Below are 13,143 nucleotides of genomic sequence, written 5' to 3' on the forward strand. Positions count from 1 at the left end.
ACGTTAGGAGCGTCTCAAGCTGCGTTCACACTGCCAGCGACACGCAGCGACAAAACGACCTCATCTCATTCATTTTCAATAAGAGCTGGCGACTTCCGGTGACATGAGCGACGGCGATCGTTGGCGACCGGATGTGGGAGTGTCCAGCGATGCGACAAAGTTGAGATGTTTAACTTTATGCAAATGAAGAGCAACTTTCAGGAGCGACAGCCAATACGAGAGAAGACGGTAGAGCACACATGATCCTTCTCTCTCTCAGCTCCTGCAGTGATGGAAAGATGGAGGAAATGCTAATCCTTGCTGTTAGCAATTTACCAGTGTTATATGATATGTCTCTGCCCACGTACAGGGACATATTTAAGAAAAATTATGCGTGGAAAGGTGTATCTGAGATCACGGTGATTCCAAGGGTGGGTAGTGGGATAGATGTTTTTTGGTTTTTTTTGTAATAAAACTATTTTAATGAACATTCATGAACAAGCTGGCCAAAATCAAACTCTGCATAGCAAGCAGGGGAAGACAGTGGGGGATTTCAATTATTATTTTATTTATTTATTTATTTTGTAATTGTACTGCGTTATTGAACAACAACAAGCTGGCCAAAATTATCCTAGCAATAGCAACCAGGGGTAGGTAGCGATGTAGTGTAGGGGATGTTTTTTCATTTTGTTTTTTAACATAGATCTATAAGCCTAATAATGCCTCACATGGAGCTGTTTTGGAGGTAATATGTAATAAATCTAATTTTTGAACATATCTGGTGAGTGATGCTGAACCATCAGTGTTTATTACTTGTGCCAGTGTTACTGTGTCACAATGATTTTTGACCGTGACACCTGATCTGTTCATACCACTTATCTCTATACTTTATTATAGATCAGGGGTTCATATCCATTCTCTCGCGCTCTCTCTCGCCTTGCTAGATAATTTCTCAATGCTCTTCTATCGCTGTAGGCTGACTTTTCTTCTCTAAATGGAGAGCATGCACATGAATTGAGGTTGAGATTGTCACAACAAATACCAACAACACGTAAGCTCATCAGTCATTCGATTTATAGAACATCCGTTAGCACGTAAGACCAACTGCTGATGGCATGCAGGTCAATCATATTACTTGAAAGTTAGGAGGGCACTAGAACACAGAGAAAAAAATCATGAGAAGAGATGTTTTTAGTTTTATTAAAACTGAATGTACGTACACGTCAGAGGGCATGATACTTTTTTTTTTTATGTTATATAATTAGTTGCACTTAATTAACGTGTTAAATCGATAGCCCTAGTTCTAATATGTTAACCTAACGTGTTCATGATTAAAAGAAAATAAATATTTATCAATGATATGAAACTTGGTCTGATGAATCCATGGTAATATGTACTGTTCTAGTGGCGATAGTGATGCCGAGATGAAGACACAGAGAAAGTGGCCTTTTTGTAGAAGGCCTCATGTGTTATCACACACTGAGCTACAGTGCAGTGGCCTAAGGCCATGAAGAAACAGCATGTGGCCTTTCATAAATACCCCACTCACAATACGCATCTGAAATTTAATGCTAATTCATTCTTTCAGCAGGACTTATGTGTCCTTCAATGTAGCAAAAGAAAAAGATAAAAAGGAAAGCTGGAGGAACTAAAGGAAAAACTATGGTTCTAAAACTATGATGATGTCTTACTATACCCTACAGATTCAAGCTTTGGTTAACTGCCAGTTATGAAAGTGAAAGAACTGAAAAGGTAAAAAACCTGTCTGTATATATAAAATGTGCCAAGAGGTGCATTGTTTCAAGAAGGACCAGCAGGGGGCAGTCACCTCCTCTGACCTCCGGCCTGTTCACCCTGCCTAGTAATTATTGGACCAGTTACAGGCAGTTTAGAGGAGATAACAGCATACCTGGCTCTACCTTCTTCTTGGATCCTGTTTTCTTCTTAGATGAAGCCTCCTGTTTGGGTTCCTCTGCTTTGGACAGCACAGTATTTACTGGAGTGGCTTTCAGAGTGCCCACTGGAGGTACGGCCATCACTGGAACCTTTTTAGTCACCGTCTCCAATGGAGCCACTGATTTGGGCAGAACCTCAGCAGAGGCAGACTCCACTTTGGCTTTCTTCTTCCTCTTGCCCTTAGGAGATGGGGCAGGTGGGGCATCATCAAGAATGGGATGGGGTGCAGCAGGGACTGCAGATGGAGGACCTGCTGCAGCCTTAGGAGAAGGGGCAGGGGCAGGTGGACTGAGTTTTCGGGTGGCAGCAGGTTGAGAGGATTTCTGGGCTGGGGCAGTTGTTGCAGACTTTTGGGCTGGGGCACTTGAAGCAGCCATTTGGACTGAGGCTTGTGGATCAGATTTCTGGGCTGGGGCAGTTGAACCAGCCTTCTGGGCTGGGGCAGGTGCAGCAGCCTTCTGGGCTGGGGCAGGTGCAGCAGCCTTCTGGGCTGGGGCAGGTGCAGCAGCCTTCTGGGCTGGGGCAGGTGCAGCAGCCTTCTGGGCTGGGGCAGGTGCAGCAGCCTTCTGGGCTGGGGCAGGTGCAGCAGCCTTCTGGGCTGGGGCAGGTGCAGCAGACTTTGGGGCCTGGGCAGACGGAGAGGATTTCTGGATTGGTGCAGATTTTTGCGCAGGGGCCAGTGGAGCAGACTTCTGAGCAGGGGCAGGAGAAGTTGTTTTCTGGGCTAAGGCAGCTGAAGCAGACTTTTGGGATGGAGCAGCTGGAGCAGATTTCTGGGCTGGGGCCGTTGGAGCAGACTTCTGGGCTGGGGCCGTTGGAGCAGACTTCTGGGCTGGGGCCGTTGGAGCAGACTTCTGGGCTGGGGCCGTTGGAGCAGACTTCTGGGCTGGGGCCGTTGGAGCAGACTTCTGGGCTGGGGCCGTTGGAGCAGACTTCTGGGCTGGGGCCGTTGGAGCAGACTTCTGGGCTGGGGCCGTTGGAGCAGACTTCTGGGCTGGGGCCGTTGGAGCAGACTTCTGGGCTGGGGCCGTTGGAGCAGACTTCTGGGCTGGGGCCGTTGGAGCAGACTTCTGGGCTGGGGCCGTTGGAGCAGACTTCTGGGCTGGGGCCGTTGGAGCAGACTTCTGGGCTAGGGCTTCTGGTTTAAGTGCCAAAGCAGCTACTTGTTCCAGGGCTGGTGGAATTGGTGGACTGGGCTCAGCTGGTGTTTCTGCAGCCTCAGGGGTGGCCTCTGACTCTGGGATCTTTCCATTTGGCTTCTCTTCATTTTTCTTACCTCGGTTTTTTTTCTCAGCTGCCTTGTCTTTTTTCTTCTTGTCTGTTCGTTGGCTGGACTGGGTCTTTCCAAGCTCCTTTCGTTGCTTGGCTATAGCTTCTTCATACGAGGTCTCCTTCATGGAAAATGTTGAGACGAGGACTATCCCAATGGCTGAGAACACCATGAAGCCTCCAAACACAACTATTCCAAGGGTCTGGGGATCGTAGATGTCCATGACTGCAAGTTTGCCTTCTTATTAAACCTTTTAAACAAAAAGAGGATCAGGTACAGTTTGTGGCATTTAAATTTTTTTATGTAAATAATATCAATATTTCTGTATTCCATTGTTTTAAAGTTCTTCCTAAGGACCATAAACACCAGCTGAAATCATTTTCCACTGGAGTTGCACCTTAAGTATTAATCACTTTTTGTTCATCGTCTAAACACCCAAAACATTCACAGTTCTACAACGCAAAATTATTTCATAGAGTTTCATCCTCACATGTCTAAAACTTTTAACATTTTAAATAAAGGCACAAAAGTAGGCTTTTGAATTCTTTCTTGGAGGGATGAAAGCAAATACCAAACTCAACACTGCTCTGACAATGAAAGATTGCCTAGACATTTCCAGTTCCAGAATAATCCAAATTACTAAATTGGACATTTAGTGTGCTTCAAGACAGTGAGCTGGTACAAGCTCCCAAAAACAAGTATCTTCAAAAAGTGGGACAAGGAAAAGACAGGGGAAACAAGTCCAGCAGGCTACCCTCAACTTCTGCGAAAAACTGCAAGAAAAGTTATTTCAATACCATATGCAACCACTGCATTTGGTCGGCGAGGACAGTTACGAAACAGAGTTCTCCGTTCCACCATGTGCTACACTCATCTGCCAAAGCAAATTTTTATACTCCGCTTCTTCAATGGGATTCCTGCCATACCAATCTCATACTTAGACTGTGCATCAAAGCACAAATGCTTTGTTAGTCTAGAAACACATGGCACAAAAAACCCTGATCACTCAGCTGGACACCAGAAGCAAGAACAATCTAAACACCCTTCAGAGCACGATTTTCAAGAGGTTTATGGGCCATCTGTAACATGTACTTTGTAGTGTTGAGGTTCTGGGGAACCACAGATTTGCATATAGGCTTTTCATTTTTTTGCATAGCTTTAAACTGTTTTATTGTTTTATAATATCAACCTGACACCACGCTGCCCAGGTACTAGTAGAGGTGTAGAACCGGTCAGCATTATTTATCTCTCTGACAAAGAAAATAAATAAAGAAATAACCCTCAGGATATGCTCATCACAAAGTCTGCATAGTTCACCAGCTCTGCAAGGACCATAGTAGAAGAATCAGTAGTATGTTCCGCTGAAAAATTGGTACTTCTAGTCCTGCACAACCAGGCATGTTAAAACCCTGAGATTTTGTCAGTATCAGACGTGCCATTTAAAAAGCTAGTACGAGATTATGGGGGAGACTTTACAAATTAATACCTGATCAATATTAGATCAAACAATATTGATATTCTAGCCTAAGATTGTAAGATTGTATGTGTTTGCTTTCTGTTTAAATTACGAGATATATTTATAATATACTTGTTCATTGGAAGTACAATGAGCCAATACGGATGGATGGAACTTTCCAAGTCTATTTTTCTCTCTGAAATCGAATGATCAAGCCTGGTTAATGTGAAAGGGCCCATTCAAGTACAGTATACTGTATTTCTAGTCATTCCTGCATATTTACAGTTGCTTAATGAGAGTACACGTTTTACTTAATAGTTATAATATGTATGATGTGATAATTCATCTGCATTTTGGATTACTTTATTGGGTGCCATTTAAAGAGCCAATATACGAAATTGTGAGAGGGAGGTGGATCTCAACTTTTCTTTCTTAAAATAAATGAGCAAGCATGATCAGTATTTACAATTCGAATATTTTATTTTATATTTGTATTCACAATGAAGCCGTTCATACAAAATACAGTAAGACATAAGAAAATATGAGTGAGAGTAGAACTCCTGTTCTACTTCTCTCTTTGAAACTTGAATAAACTATATGAATGATGCGTTCAGACAGATTTTCGCTCATTTTACAGACATTAAAGCTTTTATAAACGATATAAAATAAAATAAATACCCAGCTAGCTTACTAAAGGAGAAGCAGAGAATCTGATATTTACTGTCAACCTACAGCTGAGCATCACCAAACCCAAAATATGAACCACAAGTTAGTTTTATTCAGGCCCTTTCGTCTTATAACTAAATCAAAATATTTTAACCCTCCCTGGTTTCGAGCTAGTTAAACAGGAGAGTAAATAAAGGAGAGAGATCAAAGTTTAAGGCTAAATTGCTACTGAACATCTTTGAAGCTTTAAAAGAATAACGCCATAGTAACAGCTTTAACGCTTACCTTTTCTCGCGACAGATTTCCGTTGGATTAATCACTTCAGGAAGAGTTTAAACAGAAGTGAATGAATCCAACTATCTTACCACGCCGGCAAAAAACAAAAAGAAATCTTGTCCCGGGTTGAGGAGTCAATCGTTGTCTGTGTGGAGTCGTGGCACTTTCTCTGAGCTGGCATTACGCCGGTCAATGGCCCACATTCCTTCCATCCTGAAGAATGCTGATTGGCTAGAAAAGAGTCGCTCAAGCACCTGAGAGCCAATAGTATTAGATGATAGTGAAAGAAGGCGGGTCTTTATGGAGTGTTCGGGAGTTGTAGTTTTATTTAACTCAGATTTTCTTTTTCCACTGTTCACGGTTCCGAAATTTCCCAGTTTTCACAGATGAGACCAACGATATAATTACCTCTTTCATTATCAGTTGCAGTTGTTTGTCTACATGCATTCTTAAGAATTCATTTTTATATATATCCATCTATTTACTTTATTTACTAGATTATATTTGTGAGTTGCTTTGGATAAAAGCGTCTGCTAAACGAATACAATTTATATTTTGTTAAGGCCTAAACCACATAGTTAATGTTTGAAAGGCTCTTTTTATGTTAAAAGTAAATAAATACATTTGGAAACACATCTTTGTTGACAAATAATTGAATAATGGGCGATAATTTGGTGTCCACCTCAGCAGAGTCGGTTCCAGGATGAAATACATGGGGGGGGGTCATGTGGAATTTCAGAGGGGGCCACATTTTGAGCCACTGAACCAACCCCCCACAATGCTTTTCACTGGGCGAACAAAGTGCATATAAATGCATATAGATATACAGTTGGCCTATCTGATACTCTGCACCCCTTAATTATTTATTTAAAGCAGATCTGTGATAGTTCAACTTTATGATCATTTAATATCATTATACATACGTCAGAGAGAGAAGGAAAAATGTCAATAACTTGCTGCAGTGCATGAAATTCGTCTGTAGGCTATATTGGCTCATCATCCTCATCTCCTCTTCATCTCTGACGTGCAGCCAAGGGCGCTCTCGTCCGCACCAAGCATTGTGTAGAATACCGCACAATGTTGTGTAGCATTGCTGTTACCGTTATCACTTTTGTTTTGGGAGTAAAGAGTCCTCCGTTTGATTGGTGAATGTCCCTAAAACAGTTTCCACACCTCTCCTTATTTTGCGCTTCGCAATAATGTTGAATCTCACACATGGACAGCAACTCTCAAAAGTACACTGTAAAAAAAAAAAAAAAAAAAAAAACTGCCAGATGTGGTTTCTAGAATAATTATGTAAAAATGCAGTAAAAATGTAAACAACTTCACAGAACAACCTGTACATTTTACAGTTTAAAACTGTTGTTTTTACAGTATATTTTACAGTGCAGTACCATTATTAAATGATAACCTTAATACATCAACTTTCTAACATTTTAAAATTCTGCTTTCCACTTTATAATGTATCGTTATTCACCTAAATACAGAAGGACACATGATGACATGAAGATTATCGATAGAGGCCCTTAGATGAGTAATGTCCAATAAACATGTGTACACAGTGCTCAGTTGCGCTCCATCAGGGTAACACATGTGAAATTAAAATTATGCAATAAACAGTAACTAAACTACATCAAATATAACACAGAACACCCAAAGTACATAACTGATATTACAAATAAGAAGAAACATAACTATTCCCATAAAATATAATGAAGGGTCACGCAGGGAATTCTGGGAACGCCCAATTACTGTTTTTTACCGTACATGTACTCTCTTGTTAAACATGATATAAATTTTAACCGTTAATTATACTGGAAAACCATACTTTTTACATCTAAAAAAATTACATTTTTAAAACATTTTACTGTAAAACTACATGTATTGTCTTTTTGAATATATTAACAAAATTTAACGTATATTTTACGGTAACTAGCCTATGTGTTAACCAATATACGTTTTTTTACTGTAGCATTTTTACAGTCTTTTACCGTTAACATTATGGACATACTTTACTGTGTAGCACTTAAAGAGCGTCCGCGCGTTCATGTTAAGTAAAACATTTTTTTAAGTAAAAAATATCGAACGTTTGTAAAACTGCTCGTAGAAAACGCTCTTAAAACTAAGATCAAGATTTAGTTATTGGGGCCCAAATCAGTCCAGAGCCTTTTGCAATACAGTTCTGCAGAGAGTCAAAATTCAAAACGCACCATATACTGTAACTAGTCTATCTAATCATTCACAGCAGTCAATTCAGTTCACCAAGTCATATACCCACATATCAGACTAATCAGAAATAATGCTGTGCATCAGCTATGACCTATAGTCCTGAACATATATTTTTTATGTAGTCCAACCGTTACCTGAACACGAATTCCTTGCGCAAATTCGTTGTAAATGTCGTGTTCGCCTCTTATCTATTGAAATCAGAAATTAGCCACCAATGACAGCATCATAATCTTTCGTTTCTGAGTGAAAACGTATTTTAAATCATATTTTGGGCGGCCTTTGGACAACAATTCCCTTTTAGCTCTGAAATGTACGTTGCTTCTTTTCCCTAATGAAGACGAGCAGTTAATATTTTCCATTTTATTTGAATATTTTTTTTGTCTCCCCTTCTGTTAAAATAGACTAAAATACAATTAGATAAACTTAAACTAAAAATCAGAAAAAAAAGACAAAAAAAGACAAAGAGGATTGATACTTCATACAGTTTAGACTAAATATCATAAACAAATCTAATTTACTTACACGACTTCTGCTGGTGTGAACTTCGCTACAGAGTGATAAAGAGCTCAAGTTCAAACACTCAGTAATTTCTTTCTTGTTTTTAGGGGTAAGAAACTGAATATAAGTGTATGAAGACTGTATGCACATGGGGCACATCTTATTTTGTTATTTGATTTTCTTAAACCTCTATACTGTACGGCGCTATTATCATCCGTTCTCCTTTTATTTTATTTTATTTTTATTTTATTTAATTGTTTTGCTTCTATTAAAGAGTCTTTTTCATGCGCAGACTGTTAATTTTAAGTGGTGTCGTTTTATGTTTGAAGTTCGTAGCATATTCGCCTACGGTGCCTAAGGGACCGTCTGATAAGTCCACCCACTGCACTAAAACGTTGTGGTTGACGTGGGCGAAGTGCACAACCCCCCGGAAAGTTTAAGGCTGTTCTGAGGTGGGTTAGAGCAGGCTTAATTTAGACTGGCTTTTATGCTGCATTGTGTCTTTACACAGAATTTTAAGCAGACACAGAGCAGGATTAACTCTGTGTCTGTGTAAAGACGCCTTTAGATTTATTGTCTATAGCAGGCTACTCTTAAGATCATCTGTGTTTTATGCTCATCCCATGACACCCATTAAAATAGAGCTGTTTGTTGAATGTAGACCACGCACGCATACACACACATACACACACCCACACACACACACACACACACACACACACACACACATTATTTACTTTTGAAAGGTTATTCTTTGGTGTGGTTTATGTGTCAGGTGTGTGGTGTCACATTCATATGTTTAGCAGTGGGTGTGGTTTACATCTGCAAACATTTGGTTCACAACCCTAGTAGAAATGTTTAATAATCATATAGTACATTTCAATACATCATACCTTAAATATTAACAAATCATAGTGTTATTCATAGTGCTGAAAAACGAATGACTTTATTTAATGATAATACTTACATATTTAATATGTAATACGTAAAATATTGAAAACTAAATCAAATGCATCAGTTTTAGCATTTACTGTACTTCACTGTACCATCATTAACAGTTAATTTCCAGAATTTGAAAACTGCATGAATACATTCCACACTTATATCTTTATTGTGCCAAAGAAGATTGTACTGTAACAGTGCCCACAGCATCTTTTAAGAGGCATTAAAAAAGGTCACACTGGGCCAGTAACAATTAGGATTCCATATAGAGCACATTTACCCGCACTCAGTGTCACACCTTGCCTCTCTCAAGACAATATCTCCAGAGAGCACCAACAAAATTACAATCTGCCATGTGTGCATCATGCTTTAGTTAACACTTAATTGCTTTCCAGGTGAAATGTTTTGTCATTGTAATTTGAGAATATGTCTTTACTTTGCAGTGCTCTAGTATACATGCACAGAATATTCTCTATAGACATGTGTCAATACTATGCATGATGGAGATATTTTTTCACTTCATTTCCCTTACTTCCAACATAGTTGCATAATCCTCTCTGTCAGGTGCACCTGTCACATGTATAACAGATCAAATCACACATGTTAAACAGCACATGGATATAAGAGAATTCATGCAAGATTTATACTGCAAGACATATACTGTAGCAGAAAAACAAAGATAGACCTAATGAAATAGTCCTTAAATTTGTAAGATAAAACTGTGCATTCATATCAAATCAACACCTCCATGAATACACTATATTTAATATTTCCAAATGTCATTCAACCTTAAGACACACAAGAAGTGGCCACAAAATGTAATTGTTTCATAATTGTCTTGAGTTTTACAACAGGCCCCATATGAATTCAAATGAAATGTTTAAAAACCTGGCATGGAACTGCAGTTTCATTGCTGGCTCATTGATGTCTTGTTTAACCATTCGAGGTCAAGTCAACGTGGTCTGTTTGCTTAGTGAGTGAGAAAGTCAAAGCTGTTGTAGCAGCACATGTTTAGCAAAGTAGTTATCAGAGAAGGCTACATCAGGAGGCCATTATAAAACATATCCACAATTTTGATTTGATTTGAAAAGACATTTAGACAAAGCATGTACAGTACATGATTTGTAAGCCTTTTGGATTGTTATCTACTGCACAGATCCCAGAACCTTATATAACCTATAAATTACTGCACGGTGGCAAGTTCCTCAGCTGTTACCACAGTGTTTGATTTTTGTCCAGAGTAAACATAACTGCTTCTCCAACTGTTTCCAGAGTAGTGTACAAACTGGTCTGGTTCACATAAGTATAGAAGGTTTAGAAAATTACACAGGATTCATTGCTGCCTGAACATTATAACCAGCTCTTTCAGAGCCCATTCATATAACAATCTGAGCTGAAATTTGCCACTCAAACTGTGAAGGCTGGGCTGAAATGATCAGGGACCTTGATAAAAATAAACGTCAGCCACTCTTTTCAAACACTAGGATGCTTCAGAAGGATATATGAAGAGAAGAAGGTGCTAAACACAACCAAGAACAGCACATGGTTTGCTGAACCTTCAACAAACCTATAAATTCAATGTTTGTGCATTGTTTCATTTGGTACTTTGTGGGTTTGGTGCTCCTGAATAGCATCTGCAGTGAAGTGTTACCAAGTGTGCACTCGTCCCTAACCAACACTCTTGCCTTAATGCTCAGAGCACAGAGGAACCAGAGCAGATGTTCTCCATTGTCTTTGGAGAGCATCGTGGAGTACTGCACTGCAGTCATGAAGTTTAATCAACAGTGTTTCTAGCGGTCCACGCTTCATGGTTTGTGGCAATATCCTGTGACCAGCAACCATACATCATCAAAAGCAGCCCAGCACTCTGTTTCTCTTGTTCATTTCACAAGATCTAATTATTTTTCATGCCACAGGAAAATAAGTGCAAAAATTAAACTGTCAATCAACTAATATTTTAAACATCAGTGTCAGCCACAAAACTTAAAGGTGAAGTGTATAATTTCTGCACAACTATTGCGTCTTGCGACTGTTTTTAAAAAGGCAAACACTCCCGTCTTACATGGTCTGACAAACAGATAGTCCTGCCTGAAATTCATGCTACTGGTTGAACAAATGTTACTGTTTCAGGCTGGTTGGGATGCTCAAATAAAAAGAGCAATGTTTTGAAAGCACCTCAGAGCCACAGTGTTTTCACTTCAGGGAAATTTCTTAATTATAGTTGTCTCTACACATTAAACTAGAGTATTTTAAATTGAAAAAAAAATACACTTCACCTTTAACTTTGCTCATACCAAGAAGTTCCATGTAACACGCACCCACAGTATCTATTATTTCCCCCATGTCACTTTTTAATGTAATTCATTGCACTTTTAAATGTATGTTCAGAGTTTTTTTTTTTTATATTTATTCCGCCCCTGCGGTCTTCTGTTCTGTGAGCAGATACAGTCATTTGACACAGGACAAGGCACTCTGACCCAGAATTGACTAAATAATCTAAAGACAATATTGAAACTTTGTAGGAAAGTAGGTTAAAAAAAAAAAAAAAAAAAAAAAAAAATTTAGATGGTGGTTAAAAGGAAACTGGGACAGGCATATATTAAGATTTAATGGTATTGTAACAGTGTAATGAAAAGCTGGCATGGCTAGAAAAAGTGGGTGGAATTGTATTGAATGACCCACTTAATGTCTACATTAACTAAATGTATATCAGGGTAAGTTTCTTGCTGGCATGGTGTACAGTACACTACAAAAACCATGGTACAGTAACTTGATGTTAAATATGTATTTAAATTAATACACTGTAAAATCTAATTAGTTGACCTTATTTAGATTTTTCAAGGCAAACGGTTTGCATGCTTTTTCTAAGTAAATATAATTATTTGGCTCAAGTAAACTGAACGTAATTTTTTAAGTAACGTTAACTAGTTACAAGTAAGCTTAACTCATCTATGATTAAAGTATAGTTGTTTTGATTTAATTATTTAAATGGGGTTATGTCTTGTACAATTAAAGGGAAATTATGACTTTAAGTTAGCATTATGGCACACTGGACTCTACTCAGTACTTCTTAGTGCACATAAATCTGCACTTTTGTAAAGTACAGTTGAGTAAAGAAGAATGGCTTAAACTTAACAGTTCACCAATTTCACCAGTCGCTAATCACCACAAAAATCTCAATTATCAACCAGCTACAACAAAACAACAAGAATAGTCATAAGAATTTAAGCTAAATACATTTTTAAATAAAAAAATTATTATTTTACTACATAAGTTCCCTTGTTTTGACCAAACAAACATAATTTATTCAAGCGCAAGGGATTATGGGTATTCCACACAGCCGCAATTTTGTACTTACTGAAACGGCAAATATGATTGGTTAGCAAATATCCAATCGCGTCTGAAATGATCGTTCTGATTGGTGGATCAGATGTGTGTGTGTGTGTGTGTGTGTGTGTGTGTGTGTGTGTGTGTGTGTGTGTGTGTGTGTGTGTGTGTGTGTGTGTGTGTGTGAATATGTAATGTTGCTAATTTTATCATCCCACTTCTCTCGAAATGTCATCATGTAATGCATTAACACAACAGCCACTATTATAGTTTTTGAAATGGCAGCCAAGTACACATTCAACAAACTGCAATCCTAATGGGGGAAAAAATAAAAATAAAACAGGGGTGTTACAGCCCTGGTTTAGGGTCAGAGCTAAAGAAAAAAATGCATTCCTGTTTCACTGGTGACTGTGACATGACCTATATAGACTGGACAGCCTCCAGTATTAGATGAGGAACTCTCTCTCTTGAATGACAATTCAAACACAAAACCACAAAATTTCCACCTCAACTGCTGACACCAACCATAGTTATTGTGGTTTTG

General features: G+C 38.8%; 1 protein-coding gene across 2 annotated transcripts in view; it reads right to left on the bottom strand.

Moving 5' to 3' along the window:
- Positions 1-6,122, bottom strand: part of LOC127413976 (ribosome-binding protein 1-like) — a 28,521-nt gene extending 22,399 nt beyond the window's left edge. Inside the window, exons 1-2 of one of the 2 annotated variants that reach the window (XM_051651581.1) lie at positions 5,613-6,122; positions 1,889-3,455 (exon numbers count right to left, since the gene is read on the bottom strand). In XM_051651581.1, coding sequence (XP_051507541.1) covers positions 1,889-3,428 — 1,540 coding nt within the window. In that variant the 5' untranslated portion in view covers positions 3,429-3,455; positions 5,613-6,122. The remainder of the gene's footprint in view (positions 1-1,888; positions 3,456-5,612) is intronic. The other variant, XM_051651580.1, reaches the window with a different exon arrangement.
- Positions 6,123-13,143: the final 7,021 nt, after the last annotated feature.

Source organism: Myxocyprinus asiaticus, chromosome 23, assembly GCF_019703515.2.
Source record: "Myxocyprinus asiaticus isolate MX2 ecotype Aquarium Trade chromosome 23, UBuf_Myxa_2, whole genome shotgun sequence".
NCBI classification, from domain to species: Eukaryota; Metazoa; Chordata; class Actinopteri; order Cypriniformes; family Catostomidae; genus Myxocyprinus; species Myxocyprinus asiaticus.